Below are 24261 nucleotides of genomic sequence, written 5' to 3'. Positions count from 1 at the left end.
TCAAGATAATTTTTGGCAATTTATCAGAGATTCAAGTTGAAATTTTAATTGACTTTTTGAAAAAAAAATTAGTTAATAAATTTTGAACTTCAAGGGTGAAATCTAATTATCAATTTGTAATTCTTTCTTTTTTTTCTAGCCATCGGGGTTCGTGATGTAGCAACTTTCTCTCCCCTGTATTAGACAAATTTTTTTTTTTTTTTTCCAGCATGATTACTTAACTACGTTATATTTTCAGTTTTCACTTTTTATAATTAAAATTTTCATATGATTATGATTTTTTAAAATTAGTTAATCTAATTTTTATAATTATTTTAATTTTTCAATTTGATAGTTCTTGTTAATTATTAATAGCACGTTGAATAAATAAATATTTTCGACAAACAATTTTTGTTTTAAATAACTATTTAAAATTAGAAAAAAAAATTATTATTATTGATTATTCAAGTTGACTCAGTTACTCATCACATATTCATAGACAAAAAAAAAAAAAATCTCAATTTTTTCATGAATTTTATTGTCATCTATATCGAAACTCAATTTGTTTTTATTATTTATTTATATATTTCATTTTTTTTTTTTATTGCAATCATAGAGCTAATAATATCTGACAACGATTCATTGTATTTCAAAAATTAAACATTGATTAAACTCACCTATACTGATCAGAAAAAATCCTGAAAATAAAAGTATATTTTTTATTAAACTGGTGCTATTTTGTAAATAACTAAATAATCATTTGTATTGTTTTTTAATTGTGCGTGAATTTGTATTTTCAATTACAGCGTAATGAAAATTAAAAAAAAATTTTTTAAATAATTTATATAAAGCTGAGACAATAATAATATCTAATTGTAAAAAAAAAATGTATAAAAATATAACAAAAAGAAAAAAAAAAAAATAGAACATGCAAACACAAAAGAAATCCATCATTTTCATTATTATTTTTCTCAAAGCTTTTGTAAGAATAAAAATAATAAAAATAAATATAATAATGCAAAGCATATCAGTTGCAATTTAGTGAAAGTCTAGTCTTGTTACGTAAAACAACAAATTTTTTTTAAAAAAAAAGAAAATACTAAAGAATGAAAATTCAAAGAAAATTTCAAGTAAAAGAAAAAAAAAAAAAAAAGCACAAAACACAGCTATAGATATACACTACTTCAATGCAAATAAACATATAAAAAAAAAAATTTTTTTTCTTGTAAATTAAGTGTATAAACAAAGAAATGAAAAATTTTTAATAAATTTTCGATTACATACGCTCGCTCGATTGGCGGCTCGGTTTCTTTGAACCTGTAACCCAATGAGACGTTAAATCAAGATGTATCAAAAGCGAAGTTAAAATAAATAAAAATATATTTGACATGGAAATAATATTTGACATAAATAAAATATACAAAAAATTTTATAAATAATAAATAATTCACTCAAAATCCATTGAAGCTACATTGACCACTCTGGACGACAACACTTTTAAAATATATTTTTTCTAAATGATTATATACGTCAAATAAATATTAACAATAAATTATTATCTTCTAAATTTAAAAAATACATGACGAAACAATATATATTTTGTACAAAAGCATCTGAAGATGGCCTGGTTGTGAAAAAAAAAAAACAGAAAAGCCAAGATTTCGATGTCGAAATTTCGAAATATTTAATAGTAACGACAAAAAAATATTTAAAAAATTATTACGCGTGTATTTACGAGATTTAAATTGGTATAAATATAATATTTAAACATTTTAAATTATACACGATTAAACAATTGATGAAATTATAAAAAAAATATAAAATAATTAACGATGTAAATTTTAAAATTGAATCGAAACAGACCAATCGAAACTACAAATTAAATAATAATTATATTTAAAATTTAATATACCTTTCACTGGCAATTGAACTATTTCTTGACATTGACTTTGGTGACATTTCAAAGTCACTGTCACTACGATAAAGAAAGCTTTCTCTTCTTTGTGGTAATGCTTGTAAAACAAGACCAGCACTTGGTGATGCTGAACCACCAGTACCCACTCCACCATCCAATGCAGAGCCTCCATTTTCAACGTCAAAACTACAATAAAAACATACAAAAAAAAATTAATCATTAATTAAATATTAATTAGTATATTTAAAATTAATTATTATCTGATTTCTTTTTATTTTTTTTAAAAATATTTCTTGGTAAAATTTAATCTGAGTGTATATATATACAATTATTTTATAAAAAAAAAAAATAAAAAAATAAATACCTCCTCATAATGTTTAAAATGACAATCAAGTGTCAGACGTTTTTTAATTGCCGACAAAATGATTAAATAAATATTACGTCAATATAAAAAAATAGTCACAAAATTACATGAAAATAATTATTAAAAAACTTTCCAGGCTAAAAAATTAAAATCAACATTATTTTTTTTATTTTTTTTTTGGGTCTAATCATTGACAAATATTTGCTGAGTTTTTAGCTCTGATTAGTGACAATTAACATGATAATTTACACAATATTTGAGGGGGTCTCGGTGGGAGAAATAAAAAATAAAATAAACATAATTTTAAAAAGAATAGAAGACTGGTAATTGCTAGATATAATAATGGAAAAAAACTTGTTTGATAAATATACTTGTACAAGTATTTCATCGTGTGGTATAAGTTAATCATTTACACACACATGTATTATTTATATTTTAAATTGAAATATTGTGTAATCAGTGTAAATTAAGTCGTAAAAAAAAAAATTTATAAAAAATCATATCAAGCCCTTTTTTTTATTTTTACTCAATGAATATTAATAATATACAATTTATTCCATCCAAATGTTACCCTAAATAATTTAAGGCCTTGAATAATTTGCATTTGTTAATGCTTAAAGTGCTCGTAATTTTAAATAAAATTATATTTTAAAAGGTAAATTATTTTTCCTTTTTTTTGTTTATAAAAAAATAGCTGTAAATTTTTTTTTTAAACATTTAAAAATTAATGGCAAGTAGATTTATTTACAGATTTTAAAAAATATTATATGCTTTAATAATGAGGTTAATTTATTTAAGTTAAATAATATTTTATTCAACATATAACACAGTTGATCTTGATCATAAAAAAATTTCAAGACAATTGATAACTTATCAAGTGTCATTAATAATAATATTGTATTTTTTATTTATCTTAGAATTTATAAATCAATTTTATATAAAATTATTGTAATCGATATTGATCGAATATATTTTTTACTAATTACAATAACATTTATCATCATAATTAAATAATAAACCATTAATTAAGTCGGGTATAATTTAGTGATAATATTGATTTGAAAATGAATTTATTTTTGCAACTGTTAGGTTGTTATTATTTAAAAAAAAAAAATATGATAATAATAGAAATTTGATGACGAAAAAAAATGACAGTATTTATCATTTTTGATTTTATAAATTGATCAATAATAAATGATAAAAAAAATATTCAATTTTATCTATAAATATTGATAAAAAAAAAAAAGGGATAAATTTAAATTTTTTAAAAATAAGAGAATAAAAAAAAATATAAAACACATGTTTAAATACACGAAAAAAAAATAAAAATAATAAAACTTACGGAAGAGCAAAGTAAAGTAGTCTCGGGTGTGGCTTAGCCCGTGCCAAAGTTGATACACATCCACTGTGTCGTCTAAAAGAGGTCAAAGGTATTGTCATTCTCATACCACCTGAATCTCTTTGTAGCAAACGCGAAGTTTGAATTTCACTCGGTAAAATAACAGCAAACTCGTTCATCATTAATATCATTCATAATATACAATAATAAAATTTCAATAAAAAAAATACCAATAAACACTAAATTAAATTAAATTAAATTAAAATATTTCAAGTGTAAAATAAATGTTTAAATACACAGCTAAATGATCATTATAATTTACTCACTTATTAATATTCAAAACAAAAAAATAAAAATATATCTGTTAAAAATTGATTTATTTTCAATGAAAATTATAAATATAAATTTTAAAATTAACTAGATTAAATAAATATAAATAAAAATAAGATACGAATGACATATTGTAGCGTAGATACTGTATGACAATCAACAAATGACTGCTTAGTTAACAACGTCAAAACCGTCAAAGAGCTCTTGCATTGAACGGTCAGAGAGCATTTACTTGTCACAAGAGTATTAGTTTTAATTTGAACGAGATATATCATACAATAAACTACAACTACAAAAAAAAAAAAAAATTTCACACTAATTGACCAATGTATTCATAACGCAAGTGTAAAATAGAAATTAAAATCAAAATAAACAATTGATTGAATATTTTTTTAATTTTTGATTAACTCTTTTTTCCGCAATGTAGTTAAAACTGATATAAAAATATATTTGTCGAGTTAATGTCGTTATCACGCTGTTATTATTATTATTTAATTTTTTTTTTTTTTACGTATCGGTATATTTAATCGGGGTATCGGAGAGCCAGGTAAAGCTCAGCTGTGATTGCATAGAACTCTTGAGTTATGATCAAGAGATAGGACTTTATTTTTTTTTTATTTAATTTGATTTTTTACTTTGGCAGATGAGGTAGTTTAATTTTTTTTTAATTTTATAGTGTTATTTGTCATGGGAGTATTTGAATTTTGAGGATGAAATAATTTGGCTGTGGTCAGATTTGAACCTGAAGTGTTTGTACTCACACTTTGCACGCTAGCCACTTGACCAAATTTACTCGCAAATTTATTCAACAGTTTTTTAAAACTCGTGCTGCCATCTGACAACACTTTCATGAATGTTTTATGTTTATTTTTTTAAATTAATTTATAGAATTTTTTTTTTTCACAAGAATTTTAGTTTTTTCATTTTTCTATTTATAAATTTTTTTTTCTATCGAAATAATTTTCGACATATAAATTTGTCGAAATATTTTATCAGCAAATCAAGTATTTTTTTTTTTTCCGGTAAAAATATTTATTCACTCAAGTGTGACAAACCCAATGAGAACATATAAAATAAATAAAAAAAAGTATCAAAAAAATAAAAAAAAAAATAAATTCCCGGATCACACATCACAAGACAAAAATAGTTTCATTTGAGAGAATGCGTGACGATGATATTCATATGTACAGTTTTTATTTGTACAGTGTTAAAAAAAAAAATGATGATAATAATAAAGACAAAAAAAAAAAGATAAAAAATATAAACGATCATAAATCAGCAGCAGCATTTGTGGAATTTTTTTGGTTTCCTAAAAATTTGTATATATATTTACTCACTTTAAAAAGACATCAGAATCACTGCGTGGTAACACCAACCTTGGCAATACAAGTGCCTTGTTTCTTCTTGTTCTAATTCCTTGTACTGAATAATGATGTAAATCACCAGTTGGAATTGGTGAATGTGGACTTAAAATAGTTATTCTTCTATCACTACCACCAGGACTTGTTAATGAAAATACACTTGGTGGTCCAGATCCAATATTACAATCACTTGTATCATCTTGTGGTAAACTTAAATGTAATCTTGGACATTTTCTTTCAAGTCCAGTATTTGCATAAAGACCTCTTCTAACTTCAGCATTAAGACTTTCTTCACGTTTTATAAGATTTTCACTACTACGTGATTCAGTATTAATACTACGTCTTTTTGAACTACTAAATGACGATGATGATGATGATGCTGCTGATGAACAACTTAAAAAACTTCTATAATGATGTTGTTGTTGTTGTTGTTGATGCTGTTGATGATGATGATGATGATGATGATGTGAATGAGTTTTTGTTGTTTTATTACCAAGTATTAAACTACCAGGTGTACTTGTTGATGATGCTACAACATTTGTTGTTAATGATTCAAGTGATCTTGAATCTTCACCAAAATGTTCATCAGCACTTAAGAAATTTCTCCAACCACGTTGAAGACTCTCCATTGATCTTGCACCAACATGATGTCCACCATTAACTTCAAGTGTATTAACTTGTGGTAAATATTTACCAAATGGCTCATAATCTTCTTGACTTGAACTTGATTTACTACTTCTATTTGATACTAAAAATATTCTTGACATTTTACTATTACATGATTTTGCACGAACCATATTACTTTCTTGATTTGTTGCTGCTGCTGCTGTTGATGAAGATGATGATGATGATGTTACATGAATTCTAGCAACTGTTGGTGATAATTCATCTTCTTTTTCATCATCAGATATACTTTCTACTTTTTCTAATATATTTTTATTCATATCATCATTCACAATTGATTCACCTTTTGATTCAGGCTCCATTATTTTTATTTTTAATTTTTATAAATTATTATTATTTCAATAAATTAATATTTATATATTTTTTATCAACATTTTTTTTTCTTTTCAGCTGGAATATTAATAAGAAAAAAAAAATCAATTTGTATTTAATTTTTTTGATGAAAATCTATTCGAGCACTTGCAGTTGGTTTTTTTAAATATAAAAAATCATATATAACGAAAATTAAAATTTTCAATACTCCGGTGGGTTATGTGCAATTATTAATTAGTGTATTTTTTTTTTTTTTCTACGAAATTTTATCATAAACATATGTTCATCTGTGTGAGTGAGACGAAGCAGGGCTGCCAACACTGCGCGTCGAATCTCCACAAAACATGATTTTGTTGGGTTCCAATGTAAATCGGGAAAAAAACAGCCACATCAAATTTTTCTATTAGAATTCTAATAACTCCGTGAGTTTTAAAGATATCGTTTTCAAAATAGCGGCGATTTAAAGATCAAAATAAAAGGAAACTTTTAATTAGTCGGTGCAAATCGATCACACTTACAGATAAAAAGTTATTTAATATTTAAAAAAAAAAAGAAAAAAAGGTTTTTAACATTTTTGTCTCTGGCAACTCTAATAATTATTTGAGAAAAAATCGAAAATATACAAATTAAAGAGATTGAAAATACGCTTCTTTTGGTTCTAACACGAAGTGTCTCTGACAATTACTTAAGAAATGAAAGCGTTTTTTAATTTTCGGTAGACAAATCCAATACGTAGGTGACGCGAAGCGTCCCACCTACGTAAAAGGTTTTCAACATTTTTGGCACTGGCAACTCTAATAATTATTTGAGAAAAAATCGAAAGAATACAAATTAAAGAAATTGAAAATACGCTTCTTTTGGTCCTAACACGAAGTGTCTCTGACAATAATTACTTTGGAAATGAGAGCGCTTTTCAATTTTCGGTAGACAAATTCAATACGTAGGTGACGCGAAGCGTCCCACCTACGTAATATTTTTCAAACTTTCATTTATATTTATATGCAAAAAGCATAAATACAGATAGATGAAAATGTGTTATAATGTGTTGCATAATAAAAATAAGTCTAGGCTTATATGTAAAAGATAAAAAATAAAAAAAATAATTCAACTGTAAGAGATAAACATCTGCATGATCCAACTTTAGACTTGTGATGTTGGATATGTTGATAATGGCTCTGTGCCCGTCTTCCCGGGTAAGTAAAAAATAATATGATAATGATATTTTAAAATTTACTTTACGTTTTTATGCCTTTTTTTTTTTTTCATCATTTGCATTATTGTATTTCTTTTTTTATTATTCGCTTTGTTTAAGTGGCAACTTTTATGACTTTGCAACTGCTGCCAAGTTAGACAATAATTATTAATATGTACTCAAAATTATTCACCTCAATGTTATACTCGATAATGTCTGTTTCTCGACAATTATATTGTCTTGCTAATGTCTCTACTAAACTACATCATAATTTATAATTAAAGCTATTTCAATTTTTCATTAAAAAAAAAACACTTGAAAAATTAATTAAAAATTTGTATAAACTTATTTTTAAAATAAAATTTATAATTTTAATTATACAAGAATTTAAAATTAGTGTTAAAAATAGTTAGTGGTAGCGACAATACACATATTACACGACATAAATATGTGGAATTTTTTGAATGGTATTAACCTTATTTACGATAAGGCCAAGATGTATTACCGCGGCATTTCCGATGCGACAACATATACAGAAAAAATAAGTAAATTTTTTTAAAAATAAAAATTCATTATTTTAAATATCAATTATAATTTATAAACAAAAATTTATTATTATTATTAATATTAAATATCGTATCAATTACAAACAGATTTTATTTTTTCCATAATTTTTTTTTTTCCATTGATTTATTTTATTTAAAAAAAAAAAAAAAAAATTCATATTGACGTTGTGCTTAGTGAATCACATGTGAAATGGCTCGGTTTACTTGCTAATTAATTGATATTAATTAATTATCATTATTATTATTTATCTCGTTAATTTTTTTCATTTAAAAAATTTATTTTTTGTTTGATTTATAAATTTAATTTATTGGTAGTAATTAATACGTTTAAATATATTTCATAATATTTTTTTATTATTATTAAATTTTGTTATTTAAAAAATTAATATAATAATGCATGTAATTGAATAGAATTTACGTGGGTTTATGTGTAAATTTATGGGGATGTTCTTGAGAAAAGATAAAGACATAAAGTCATGTTTGAGCGATATAATTTTGAGCTATGAAATTTTGATGTGAAAGTTTGTCCTTGAATATATATGTATATTATACATTAAATTGAGGATGTAATACTGTCTTCATCTATGAACTTGCAGCTCTTATCATGATTAAAACACGAGTTGAAATATTTTTATCCCAAAGAAAACTGCATATACCCTTCGATATTTTTTAAAAATTACTCGACTTTATCCAATCATTTTAAGCTAAGTATCAACTTGTAATATATTTTTTTTTTTTTAAATTAACAAATAGACTTTAATTTAAATTTAATTTAAAGGTCAGATTTTATTTAATGTTTAAAAAAATATACAACAACTTTGACACTAATGTTTAAAAAGTATGATTTTTCAATTTTATTTTAATTTGGGCAATTTGCATTGTTGTTAAACAATTACATACGGGTTACTCGTGATTGAAATATGAAAAAAAAAAAACATAATTTGATTTTATAAAAGAAAAAAAAAACCAACTAATGCACTCTGAACATGCTGGAAAAAAAAAACAAGGAAGAAAAATAAAAAAAAAAATCGAAAAAAAGAGAGATATAGTTACATAATATGGTCAATCGATGTGAAGCTAAATAAAAGCGGAAAATAATAAAAATAAAATAAAAAAGTAGGTCTTTATGAAAAAAAAAAAATAAAAATATATAGTCTAAAATGCGTTGGTGATCTTGGCATGGTTGGACACGAAAATATATACGAAATCGATTCCCTTAGTCTCTGTTAGACAAACCCCATATCTATGTGATATAACATGAAACAGTGTTCGTGTCAGCAAAATAAGGTAAATACATAAATTTATATATATCATAAATAATACAAAATATATATATAAATAAACTTTGTTTTCTGACTCGTCACAATTGAACCTGAAGAGTTTTGGAATTGACAGGTAATGCTACTCGTTTAGTTATTGATCACATGAAAATTATACATTACATACTAAAAATTATTCAAGTATATAAATCGATTATGCTAATTTAAATTTTGTTGACAACACTTAAAAAATTATATTTTAATTATATAAATTATTCAATGATTTAACAAGCTATTAAAATATAATTTTATTCAATTTAAAAGTATTTTTTTTATCATTTTTTTGGAAATAAATCGGTAAAGAGTAAAACAAGATCGGTGTTTGTAAACCGGTATATTTTATTAGAATAAAGCGAAAGTCACAGTTATCTCAATATCACACTTGAAAATCTTCTATATTAAATTCTGAAAATTTTAATTTAAAATACAAACAATGTTTTTAGAGTTTTAAAATTAACGATTTATCAGATATCACGCAAGTATCAATGTTGTTGTTGTTGTGTAAATTAAATAGATATAAATAAAATAACAATAATAAGTGTTTAAAAAAATTGGAATTTTTTAATGATAAGATTGAAAAGGGCAAATTAAAATTTAAGTGGGGATATAAATGAGTGATTATATTACAAATTTTAATGTTATATAAACTCATCAAAGTTATGATATTTTGACCTGCATTTGTATACCAGGTTGTACCAACATGCGTATTCAACATAAATCAAATTGAAAGGTTAACATTTTAGATAATAAATATTGTACATTATTTTTCATAATGACAAAAAATATCCTTGAGATGTTTGTCAATACAATAAACACAATAAATAAATTACAATTGTGTTTTTTTATATTTTGTAAATTTTTTTTTTTTACTAAAATTTACTTTTTTTTTTTGTTATTAAAAAATGTATGAGGTTGAGTAACCTTTACGTCAAGTGCTCGAACAGATTTTATCAGATTAAATAGACTGATAATAAATTTACCCTTGATATTAGAAAATTTTTTAATTTACCTTATTTGATAAAAAAAAAAATGTCAAATAATTAACTAAAATTCAATTTTATTATCACTAAAACGCACTAAAAAAAAAATTCACTTGTAAAATGTTTTATATTTTATGAAAAATTTAACTGTAAATTTAAGATAATTTGCACTTGTTAATGAATAAAATGATTTTTAGGAAATTAAAATTGGACCGATATATAGACGAAGTGTAGCCTCGGTAATGCCAAGCATTAGTGAGCACCAGAAAACACAAGCACAGCGCTACTACCTTGCTTGGCTAGCTTATAATCCTCCTTCTCTACTACCAATGGCCCAGTCAGCCAGTATATACTACTACAAAAACGAATGGGTGAAAATATTATCATGAAATATTTTCAACACTTTGATAAAGAAATATATATACAGATAGAAAAGGGATAGTGGAAGGAAATGCTTTTAGTCTATGTGCAGAGCATAGGTGAAATTTTTTTTTTTACTTTATATATCTATATATCTATAATAACAAGTACATATATATATTTTAGAGTGAATGTGTCGCATATTGCCTAGGCTAGGGCGCAGCCTATACAGACTATCTGGATTCAACTCTCTTTTCTGCAACGTCGTGCTCGCGCAACACCGTGTCATTTCTCGGCCCCAATCATTTATCTGTACATGTATTGTATATCTATATATATATATCAAGAGATGAAATATATATGTATCAGGATAGTACAATCATTTTATTATTGTCATAGTAATAATAGTTGTTATTTTCTTTTTTTTGAATAAATTATAACGAATGATCAATTTTGGAAATCTTTGTATAGATCCATGATCGGATCAATTTTAAAATGATGTAGGAATTATTTTAAATAAATTTTCTTTATGTATTACGAATTATTATGTATTACAATCAAGTTTGATGGGCTTTGAAAGGATTGTATAACGTTATTTTGTTAATTAATGGATTGGTTAAAAATTTTTGATTCAAAATGGTGATAAAGCTTTTGCACAGGTAAACACTTGTTATCGGATTTTGATAAAATTACTTGAATTATGTAGAGGGATATGTATGTGTTTTGATTAGAATAATAAAGTTTTATATACTGAGCTCGATGTATCAGGGAAATTGTCTGTGAGCGACATCTCCTCGTAACGATTTGTACATTCTTGAAATTCAAGTGATATTTATATATTTTAATTTACGTAAAATATATTATGTATTGATTGTTTAAATTTTGTCTTATTTTATTTAGATGAATATATTGTCACGAGTTTGTTATGACAATTAAATAATCATTAGAATCACTTGGCCTTAATGAATTATTCAAAATAGTATTTATGAATAATATAATTTATGAATCATATTATGTGGGTTGCACATGACCAAATTAAAGATAAATAATTGTTTGAGTTTTTAAATTTGATTTGTAAGTAATTTAGTTAGACACTTGTTTTTTTTTTTTTTTTTTTATACACAAAGTATCGACAGTATGATTGAAATTTTTGTATAACTTTTTAATTTGTTTTATTGCTAAGTTTTAGTGTCATCAAATTAATACAAATTGTAGGTATTTTATTTGTAGGCAATTTAGTTGACAAAGAAATAAAAAAATTAAAAACACAAACACTAATCCTAACAAGTTGTTTTTGTTTTTTTGCTTTTTTTTTTTTTTTTTATTTGAAGCCTTGCTAAATTCAATCAATAGCTAGAAATTAATGTTTTAATAATTTTGTTTTTCACGTGTTTCTCAGCAGAATAAAAATAAAATTAATCAAATAGTCATTGATTAAAATTGTTTTATTTTATTTTTTTTATTCTATTAAAATTATATTTAATAAATATGTTAATGGCAACAAGGCAGACAGACACCCAAACAAAATTATAAGTGTTTTTTTCTACAAAACACTAAAATATAAATAAGTCAAATTTTCATCGTTTCGAATGTTTCATTATTTTCAACCTAATTATAAATTGAATAAAAATGAAAACAAAAATCAAATAGTGGATAATTAATTTGCCTGGTTCACCATGGATGTTGACATATATGTATGAAAATCAAATTTTGAAATATGAAACTCACCGAACCTCATGTCCAATAACCACTGTCCATCCACGTCGACGTCGTTTCTCCTTGCGACGCATTACTTCCGAAGTACTCAATCTCTCCATTATCACTTTACCTTTTTATTTTCTAGGATTTTTATTATTATATTTTTAACAAACCATTTTCATTTTTTTTTTTCATATAACAAAAGCACCTTTACATTTTTTGGTTTTGTTTTTCGGCTAATTATTAGATTCACGGATAAAAATTACAGACCTTGTAATTTTTTTGTAAAAAGGAATTTATATATTTTTTTTGTTTATTTTTGTACACGACTAAATTCAAGAACATTACTGCCTGACGAACCACACAGAACTGAATGCCATATTGTATTTATAGTGCTACTCAGATTATTCTCAACCGTCTCTTCTTTTTCTCAAATTTTAACATATATATTTTTTAAATTTATTTTTTATCGACTATACAAAACTACAAGTAACGACAAAACTTGAAAAAAAATTATTAAATTCCATCGTGGATATATTTAAATCAACTAATTCTAAGAAACAAAAAAATATCATTTCAACTGCGTAAATATTATTTTAAAAAAACTTGATTGTATTTTAGTTATATTTAACTATTGATATAAATAATTTTAAATAATTATAAATAATAGATAATATTTAAAATCCCAGTAATTATTACGATTGGTATGTTAGTTAAATATTTTTATCTTTAAAATTATTTTTTTTTTCAAAGTATTTAAGTGCGTTATGATCTGGCAAAGTGCACATACGATATGATTTTGCAATAATATATGAATCATCATAATGCGTGGTTGTTATAAATAAACTTTCTTAAAATATTTGTAAATTAGAAATAAAAAATTATTTGAATTACATAGTACAAGTATTATGCACTCGAAAAAAAATAAACTTTAAAATTCATTGTCATTGTATGATTATGATCAAATGAAAAATGTTTTTATTTATGATTTTATTTTTATATATTTTTAACAGTCGAGGTCACAAGGGGCTTTTTTTTTTTACATTGCAAACTGGAGACGTAATGAAATTTATAAGTTTCGATATGTATAATTTAAATTCAAGCTTAAATTTAAGTTATTTTTCTGCTTTTTTTTTTTTTGTCAAATAATTAATGATTGCAAGCTCAAGATGCAAAAGATGAAATTATAAAAGCATCATAATTTCAAGAGCTTTATTAAATTTAAAATTCTTTTTTTTTTTTTTCGTTTCGTTTTGCCTTGAATTGCTATTGTTTTTTTTTGAAGATTATATTTTAATTAATATTAAAAAGTGTATCTTTGTATAATTAATTAAAACTGTAGTATTGTTATTGTTTATTTAAAAATTAATTTAAATTTTTATAAAAAAATGACGTAAATATGAAAATAAAAAATCAACATTTTTTTAATATCAATACAGCGGTCTTAAAAATTTTTTATATATAAGACAGTTAGATTATTGTGAATTGACAATAAAAATTTAATTTTTAACAATGTTTTTTATGGCAATCAATAACTTCTAATAAAAAAAAAATTTTATTTTTAGTTATAAAAAATTTAAATGGTTTTTTAAAAAATTTATTGAGACTCTAAAATTATTTTTATTTGATGAAATAATGACAACAAAAAATTTTAAGAATAAAGAAAATACGTGGTAATTTAATTTTCAACTTTTAAATAAATAATTAATGGAAAAGAAAAAAAAAAACTGGGTTATGAGTTCTTCAGCATGTCTAAAACACGCTGTTCGAATTGCGTAATATTCCAGATAATACATTTTACGAAATATACTCAGAAATTTGTTAAAAATATTATCAAATTATTGACTAATATTAATTTTATATTTACCAGATGAAAAGCTTGAAATATTGTTTTTAAAAAAAATTGTCAATCATTAAATTGTTCATTAACCACGTGATTTTTTACGCGCGAAATTTACGAAACTATTTCTTCGAAATTGTCGGAAATTCAAATTCGAAATCTTCTTTAAAAATAGAAAAAAAAATTTTTTAATAATTCATTAGAATTACAGTTGTAATTGCTTGAAATTTTGAAACCATAAAAATCATTTTTTTATTCAAAAAACAATTTACATCTGTTGGTTAAAATATTCTTCATCAAAAAATAATTTCATATTGATTTTTTTTGTCAAATAGAAAAACGTGTATCAACAATATTTTTTAGGTGTAAATAAAAATCAGTTATCAAAAAAAAAAAAAAAGATTTTAATTGAAAAAATAACGATAAATAAAATTTAAAAAATCTAATGTGTACATAATTATACTGAACGATTTGTCGATATATTTAAATTGTTAACTCGCGTGCAATAAGACATTATAGTTTGTTAAAGCTCGGTGGTCTTTTGTAGGTCATATTTATTTTATACAAATATTTTAGAAAATTTATATATGCCCGGTAAAATTATACAAATATATAAAGCTATTTAATTTGCTTATTATTAATCGATTTGAAATATTTATTTACGAAGGATAGTAATTATTTTTAAAAGCGTTTTTTTTTTTTTGGCATGAAATACATCATATAAATATTTCTGAGTATAAATTTTACTAATTAAATATTATAATTAAATACTAAATGCAAAATGATCTGGCTAATAAAAAAAATAATTAATTGTTTTTTTTTTTTTTTGATTTTTTGATTTATATAAAGATGAAAAAAAATATACTTGTATTTGTTGGAATGAAAAACGATTAAATGGCCTGTCATAATGACAAACACGTGAAGAAAAATGGAAAAAAAAAAAATCAAGAAACTTGATTGAGTCTAATGAAAAACACATGAGTACAATTAACTTGAAGAAAAAAAAAATACAAGTTCTTATTATTTCTGACGTATTTTTATATTAGAAAACTATCAGTTTTTATTTACAGATATCGATAATATTTGAGGATATAATTAGCAGGCGTTACTATTATATATTTGAACTTGAAAACTATAAATCAATGATGATGATGATGATGATATATTAGATTGAAAAATTACTACGACCCAAAAGCGAGAAAAAATCAAATTAAAATTGAATTAAAATTTTATTTAAAAGTTTAATTAATCTAAAAATAAATGTAAATGTTATTTATATTTACTTTAAATTAAATATAATTTAAAATATATTTTTAAATCTTTTAAACTTTATCAACACGAAAAGAAAATTAAAAATTAATTATTATTTTTAATTGTTTTTTTTAATCAAAAAATAATTGAGATTATTTTAAAAGTAGTTTAAAATATATAATATTGTCCGAGTAAATATAAAATGATGTATTAAATTTATTGATATATATATGTCATATCAATTTACCAGCAAATCACTACCAAGAATTTTTCCTTTCTCCAGTTTCAAAGGTATCCTTACACCACGTGTTGACGATGATGGTATTTAAAACTTTTAAATAACGTTATTGTAACACGTCCGGTGTTACTTTTAAATTAAATACTTTTTGTTGATGACAAAATTAAAGATAAATAATTGTTTGAGTTTTTAAATTTGATTTGTAAGTAATTTAGTTAGACACTTGTTTTTTTTTTTTTTTTTTTTTTTTTTTATACACAAAGTATCGACAGTATGATTGAAATTTTTGTATAACTTTTTAATTTGTTTTATTGCTAAGTTTTAGTGTCATCAAATTAATACAAATTGTAGGTATTTTATTTGTAGGCAATTTAGTTGACAAAGAAATAAAAAAATTAAAAACACAAACACTAATCCTAACAAGTTGTTTTTGTTTTTTTGCTTTTTTTTTTTTTTTTATTTGAAGCCTTGCTAAATTCAATCAATAGCTAGAAATTAATGTTTTAATAATTTTGTTTTTCACGTGTTTCTCAGCAGAATAAAAATAAAATTAATCAAATAGTCATTGATTAAAATTGTTTTATTTTATTTTATTTATTCTATTAAAATTATATTTAATAAATATGTTAATGGCAACAAGGCAGACAGACACCCAAACAAAATTATAAGTGTTTTTTCTACAAAACACTAAAATATAAATAAGTCAAATTTTCATCGTTTCGAATGTTTCATTATATTTAACCTAATTATAAATTGAATAAAAATGAAAACAAAAATCAAATAGTGGATAATTAATTTGCCTGGTTCACCATGGATGTTGTCTAACTTCAGTCCCATCAACCGTATATTATTATTAATTAAAATTTGTGTCTATTTAAATAATTTTTGCTTCAAATTTATGCTACATATTGACATGAAAATTCGTCGTAGTATATACAACTCACCCACAAATCCAAGAATGCCTTCTCCTGGGTATACTACTAGCAGGCACAAGAAGAATTGGTTGTGGTGAAATGGGTTTATTATCACCACCTTCACCAGCCGGCAATCTTAGCTCTGGCACTTGAAGATAATTGCTCATATTTTTATTTAATATATTATATTATTTATAATACACACACACAGTTGCACTTGAAACTCCTTTCTATCAACATCTAACCAATCACATTTTCATCGAGCATTTCATGTTTAATCCAACGACTCTTTATTTATATATATTTTCTTCACTCATTAATATTATTATTAATGTCACATCTTCTAATAATTATAAAACACGTGTATATATACACACTCGCTTTGTTTGTTTATTTTAATTATCTTTAAATATGTTTTTTTAATAAAAAAAAAAAAAACAGAAGAAGAATTTAATCAACTAACTGAATATTTAATCATAATAAAAAATATACAATTTATTATATTAACATTTATGAAAAACAAAATTTACTCGCTCATAATTATATTCTTAAAAACACTCGACACGTTATTATTTTTTTTTCTTGCATTTGCTTAATTAACATAAATTAAAATTTTTATTCTATGTATCAGCTTTGATATCCCGAGAACTTTGTACGTCGTTAAAAAACAATCGATGATTGATGAAAACGGAAAAAGGACTGGATAGATTACGTCGTTGATTGAAAAACAAAATAAATAATAAAAAAAAAAAAAAAAAGTATAACTATATCGTGGTAATATGAGGAAGAAGTTACGAAAAATAAAAAATATTGAAATATAAAAACAGAAAACTAGAGCACGCAACAAATAATTATAAGAAAAATAGATAATATAAAAATAAAAAAAAATAAAATAACAAGTATGTTATAAAATACGAGAAAAATAATTTAATATTATAAAAAAAAATTACACAAGTCTTCGTAGATGCTTGTCACTGCACCTTTTTATGATAAATATTGTAATTATTATTACAACTGTATAGGTAAATATTATAAATATATATTGAAGCAAGTCAACAGTTGTTATCGCGCGAAATAATAATGAAAATGAAACAGAAAAATAAAGTAAAACCAAGTGCAAGCATGAAGACCACAACACAACTAACTAACCTCGAGGCAAGAAGCCTTTGATGCTTGTCACACACATGATAAATATATGTCTACAATCATTTGAGAATGAGAAAAAAAATTTTTTTAAAATATATATAATAAAAATGTTTAAATAAGAACGTAACACACATAATCAGCGCTTGACCAGCGTGCGTCGCACCCGACACGATGAATAATCGAGCTAATAAAATGTATAAACCCAGACCAACGACAACCGTGACGTCATTGCTTAATTGAAACGTGAAAAAAGTATCTCCCACTCACTATCATAAAAAAAATAATAATAAATAAATAAATAAACACTATCATTTAAGAGAGCAACAAAAAAATTAATTAATTTACATAAAAAAAAAAAAAAGTGAATTAAAAATTGAAAAAAAAAATATTTATTGCATTTTTAAAATAATTAAATGAATAAATATATATTTATTGATATTTTTTAAATTAAAAAATATATTTATTTATATTTTTTGTCTGTTCCTCTTGACTTCATTTTAATTATTTTTTAAAAAATAATAAATAATTATTGAAGAAAATTTATATACAATTTTCTTATCTATAAAAATGATATTGAAAAATTTTTAATTTTTAATTGTATATTTTGGTATTTTAGTGGGTTAATTAATGGGTTATTTTGGGGTTTATAAAAATATTTAATACAAGGTTTTAAATACGGAAAATAAATAGGTTAAAAAAAATATTTTAAGAGCCAAAAATTAAAAATTACATAGACAATTAGTTGTTATGTAAAAAATAAAAAAAAAAAAAAATAGATAAATATTTAATTTTTGTGAAATTATATTCAGAATAAATAACAATTTCTCATCATGTTATTTTAATGACACAGTAAAATTAAATCAGTCATCATTTAAAACCCGATAAAAAAAAAAAAAATTCGTGAATAAATAATTTAAAAAATGCATATAATATACAAGTCACTGATAAATTATTAATTTATTAATTGAATACATCAAATTAAAAAAAAATAAATAAATACTGTAAATTATTTTCATTTGACAAATTGTATACTAAATAAATTTAATTAAACAATATTACCTCAAAACAACATTAAATTAATTTTCAAAATAAAAAATAAAAAACACTAAAAGTCAATAAAATAAATATAAAAAAATAAAATAAAAATTTTACTTTGATGGTTTTGACATACACACATGCTTAGTAGCATCTGTACTTATTACGGAAGTGACCTAATTTTTTTTTTTTTATTACATCTATTTTTATTTTTTTTTATTTTTGTAATTTAAAAGTTACATGGTGTAAAAAAAAAAAAAAGCCACAAGAAAAATAAATGAAATATTGATTTTTTTAAATGAAAAAAAAAAAACTTATTTAAACAATTTTTATTCACTTGATAAAAAACATTATTTTATATTTTTTTTTAGATCAAATTTTAGTCAAATAGTTGCAAAATCTTTTGGGGAATATGTCATTCCACGAATGGATTTTTTAATTGTTAAATTATTTGTTAATTTATCATGATTATTAATTGATTTATCATTATTATTAATTGATATATTTTTTTGATTATTATTTGATAAATAATCAATAATTTTTATTGTTTTATCAATTGATCCAAGTGTAGTTAAGGGTGTATAATCTGTTTGTGAAAATTTTTCTTGGCACAATTTAATGTTGGCAGTATATTGATGATATTTTTTAAATTCATCTTGAAATGTTATTTGAGATTTATGGCTCAATGCCAACTTTTTACCACTACAAATATTAACATCTGACATGTGGCCAAATATCATTTTATCAGTTAATAAATTATTATTATTATTCAATTGTAAATTATTATTTATTAAATTATTATCAATACTTTTTTGCATGAGACTAAGTGCTCTAACTTTGCCAGTTAATTCACTCAGCTGTGAGTAAAATGGTTCAAGTTCATTTTTTATTTTTGATATTACTTTAACATCTGATTGATAGTTTAATTTTTCATCAAAATTGCTTATTGTTTTTATCAAAGATGGAGCTTTATTATTTGTATCATGGTTTTTGTACTGTTCAATAATCCAATTCATTTTTTTAAATCTATCATGTGATGATGCTGAACGTATTTTTAAACTATGTGAATTTGTTGATAATAATTTTGAGTTATCAACTTGAAAATTTAGAGACTCGTTGGAAACAGATGATTTTTCTTCATAATCATTTGAATTATTTTCTGAAGGTGTATCGTATTCTTCAATTTCACTTGATGATGATAAAGTTTTGTTATTATTTTCATTGTCAATTGAATAATTACTAGAATTGTTTACAAAATTTTCCATGTTGGTTATGGAGATAATTAAGCAACTATATTTAAGTATACTCGTTAAAATAAATAACTGAATTAATAACCAAAAGTGAAGAACTTCACTTTATTATTTAATTTAAAGAAAAAAAAAAAAACATGAGAGCACTTGAGAGTTGAGTTTCTTCAGACTTGCTTTGCTCATTATTTTGACGATTATCAACTTTATAAAAATAACTCTATTTTCAAGTATTTTTGACATGCGGTTTCTATTTTTGTCGAAACACAATTATACTCAAAATGTATTTAAAAAAAAAACTATTTATCATATATAGAACAAAGGTTAATTTGTGTATAATTTTATAATGATATGATCATGCATTCTTAACTGATCAAACTTTACCCGGTTGAAAAATAATACAAAAAAAAATAGCACACAATTTAACTGACGAAAAACAAATTAGAATGATTTTATCCGGATTTCGACACGAATATCCTTAGCATATATAAAAAACACCCAGGAAATATTTTAAGGATAAAATTTTGCGCATAGATTTGCGCAGATAGAATATTTGATTATATCATCATGGTATTTCTGCAGGCATTCAAACGACTTTGGACATTTTTTTAAAATCTTCAAAGATATACCAAGAATTATGCGAGTAAAAACAAGAAAAAAAATGATTTTATAAAATATTTTTAAAACCTGCAAAAGATACTCTATAAATTCTTAAGATTTATCGAAATTTCTACAAAAAATTTTGAGAAAATTGATGCGATTTTCGAGATAAATTCAGTATTAATTATTTTTTTTTTTTGTCACGTGAGCTTTACTTGTTTACAAATTTGATATAAAATCATTCAACAATCTTGGCTCAATTAAAAAATACGTGTTCTTTCGTAAAATGACGAAAAGAAAAAATGAAAAGAATGTAATTATTCATATGTAAAATTGTATCTACACAAGTGATTAATTAATTGACTAATTTATAATTTAAATGACCTTAAATATTGATTTGTTATTTATTTAAATATTGATAAAAATAACAACAATAAATTTTTATTGTTACATGCAGCTGGTACAGTAGAATACGTAAAATAAATATCTAAAAATCACTGACTTGCCGATACTGCGGTGTATTTTAAAACTAATGTGTACTATTTTTGTACCGACTATGATATTGTGTGATTTTTTTTATTGGCAGGTTGGTAGCAATTGAGGTCTTGCATCAATAAATTCTAATAGAAATTTTTAATAGCGATGAAAATGTAAAAAAAAAAATATGAAATTTGAAAAAATTAAATAACAAAAAAAATGTAAAATACAAGATAACAATTTTTTAAAAATATTTTTAAGCTGGTCGAGGAGATAACGTGATAAACATTGAATCGAAATTGCGCTTGTCCATCAGTTTCGAATCGAAATTTTCGATAGATTCCAAAATTATTAATAAGAAATTTTATAGAGCGCAAAAACGACTTAATTTTTCTGTTTGATTATCAAAAGTTTTCTACTATTTACTACCAATGATAATAACGTAATAGATTTGGTAACAAAAATCTGATTGATTTTGATAATAGATAACGAAAAAAGTCATTTATTTTTAATTTATAATTAAACAATTTGTATTTTTTTTTTTTCTATACTTGAAATTCATGGGTTGAGCAATGTAAATTTTGATATTGTAAATTGTTAATTAATTTTTATCAAAGATAATTATTTATCAGCTTTAATTAAAAATAAATAATTCAGTTTATTTTATTAATAATTTAGCCAGATTAATAATCTGCATACATGTCACAAAATTCTGCGCATGTGTAATATATTTCTTGCAATTATTCATTTGGACAAATGAAAATAAAAATTAAATTTATTATTATTTATAAAATACCCAAAATAATATTATTTTCCACAAAATTTTTTAAACAATAGTTTTCTTTAAAAGTAAAAAAAACAGTATGACGTTTTTAAGAAAATAATTTTCATAAAAGTCACCATAAGTTTTAAAAACAAACATCTTGAAGATTGATTTAATAACTTTTTACTATAGTAACATAAAACTTTTTCATTCATAAATGAAAAATTTCATATAATATTTATATTTTTAATAAAACTTTTACTTTTATTTATTAGCTAATGTTTTACTCTGTGTTTATAAGCTAAAAAAAAAATATAAATATATAACATTTATTTAAAGTTTTTAATTACATAAAAAAGTAATTTAAAAAAATATATTTTTCAAAAGTTAATTGATGAATATAAATTATATACAAACATAAATATATTTAATGCTTTTGCAGAAACAAGATTATCGCTGAAAAAAGCATCTCTCTCGCAACTGGTGAGCATAATGGTCGTACAGGGTCGATTGTAGGTTAAGAGTTCAAGGACGCAATGTATTCACAAATTGTAGCAGTTATAATAAAAAAAAAAAAAACCTCAAATATCTATATTTATTTATTTAAATGTATAAATTAAATAAATAATTAAAAAAACCATCAAATCATCATACAAATATCAAGACTGTATTGATTAATTTGAATAATGATTTCAAGAATAAAAAAAAGCTCAAAAAAAAGCTCGATTTTATAAAAAATAATAAGCCAACTAAATTGCTGATTATCAACAATGATATGTCATTATTAAATGATCCAAAAAATAAAGAAAAAAACATAAATAAATTTTCGAAAAAGTCTTGATTTTATTTCGAAAAAGTCTTAATTTTATTTCGAAATAGTCTTAATTTTTCGATAGAAATAAATCGTATTATTTATCGACCCACTTGTAGGAATAAAATAAAATAAATTGAATCAAAACTTAAATAATTAATATATTAATTAACAAATATACAATTAATGTTTTGAATTAAATTAAAAAGCTCTCTTATATATTTAAAAAAAAAAAAAAAAAGGCTGATATAAAATGTCATTATAACTGAGTGAAAAACATGAATATAAAAATACGGTTAATAATATTATGTAGACTGATATATCCTACATAATATAGTTATCGATAACATAAGGACAACTATGTATTATATTATGAGTATGATGTGAAAAGCAAAGCAAGGTAATGCTCCACTTGTTGGACGTGGTCATCGATGCCACCACCTGATGCGACGCCACTGTGTACCATCGATTTACCCAAACTCTTTACAAAAGAACCATGTTACCATGACAACTCAACATTTACCCCTCTCTATATTTCTCTTTTCCTCCTCATCACAAGACCTTATCATCTCGTGCTTTGTCTATTTCTCTGACAATTCTCTGAGCTTTTTATTTTAACTCTCTATACCCTTCTCAAAAACTTGGTACATCTCAAGACAGTCTATACCATCATCTTTGAATTTTTCATAATCATCATCGTCATCTTGCTTGTTGGCTTTATACTTTTTTATTAACCCCTTGAGTTTAGCTTCTACTAACAACAAATGCAAAATCATTTTGTTGATAAATAAAACGCATAGATACACTTTAATCTTATCTTTTTTTTTAATTTAGTTCATAGATTTATGTAGAGCTATTTGTAACGTTGATATTTATAAGCTCCAATATTTATTTTACATAATTTTTAAGAGTCAATATTTAAAGGAATATTAAATCCAACACTGGGAATTAATAACTGACTGGTTTATTGATGAAAAAACACAGTGCATCAAAGTTATTTAAATAAATCATAATTATATCATACAATAAGCTTTGATTTCTATTTTTTTTTTCCAAGATAAATATTTATTTATCGAACAAAAAAAAAATGTATATATTTTATCGAATAAATTTTATTTATTAAATATTTCTTTGAAGGTTTTTTAATAATCAAAATAGACATTTAAAGTCCAATCGATTTGTATATAAAAAATAAAAGCTCATATATAAAAACAAGAATTTGATATTTAAAAAAAGGAAGGAAAAAAAAAAATGTATATAAAGCTCATTTAGATTGAAAAAAAAATAAGGTTAATGGGTAAAAAAATTTGATAAACATTTAATATATATAAAAAGAGTAGAAAAGTATAAAAAAAAAATTATATGATGACGTTGGGAAAAAAAAATAAAACGATCTTGACAGAGTCAATGACCACGAGACTGAAAAGCTCAAAAGCACGCTTAGTTCGCGTTGAAACCACACTGCATATTTCAGATTGAAACACGTCACAAGGAGCCTAGTGACGTCATGTTTAACCTACATTAAATCGAAGGGGGTGTA

General features: G+C 23.0%; 1 protein-coding gene across 14 annotated transcripts in view; it reads right to left on the bottom strand.

Moving 5' to 3' along the window:
• LOC122848949 (cAMP-specific 3',5'-cyclic phosphodiesterase) overlaps positions 1–24261 on the bottom strand; it is a 40829-nt gene that overhangs the window by 7666 nt on the left and 8902 nt on the right. Inside the window, exons 1-4 of one of the 14 annotated variants that reach the window (XM_044147427.1) lie at positions 16673–17965; positions 1892–2080; positions 1264–1296; positions 657–677 (exon numbers count right to left, since the gene is read on the bottom strand). In XM_044147427.1, the coding sequence (XP_044003362.1) occupies positions 657–677; positions 1264–1296; positions 1892–2080; positions 16673–16809 (380 nt within the window). In that variant the 5' untranslated portion in view covers positions 16810–17965. Of the gene's footprint in view, positions 1–656; positions 678–1263; positions 1297–1891; positions 2081–3600; positions 5110–5264; positions 6363–12429; positions 13213–16672; positions 17966–24261 lie in introns of those variants that run through there. The other 13 variants (XM_044147430.1, XM_044147418.1, XM_044147422.1 and 10 more) reach the window with 13 other exon arrangements.

Source organism: Aphidius gifuensis, linkage group LG2 (assembly GCF_014905175.1).
Source record: "Aphidius gifuensis isolate YNYX2018 linkage group LG2, ASM1490517v1, whole genome shotgun sequence".
NCBI lineage: Eukaryota > Metazoa > Arthropoda > Insecta > Hymenoptera > Braconidae > Aphidius > Aphidius gifuensis.
The sequence above is the reverse complement of the archived record's forward strand: the minus strand, read 5'-3'. Positions and strand labels throughout refer to the sequence as shown.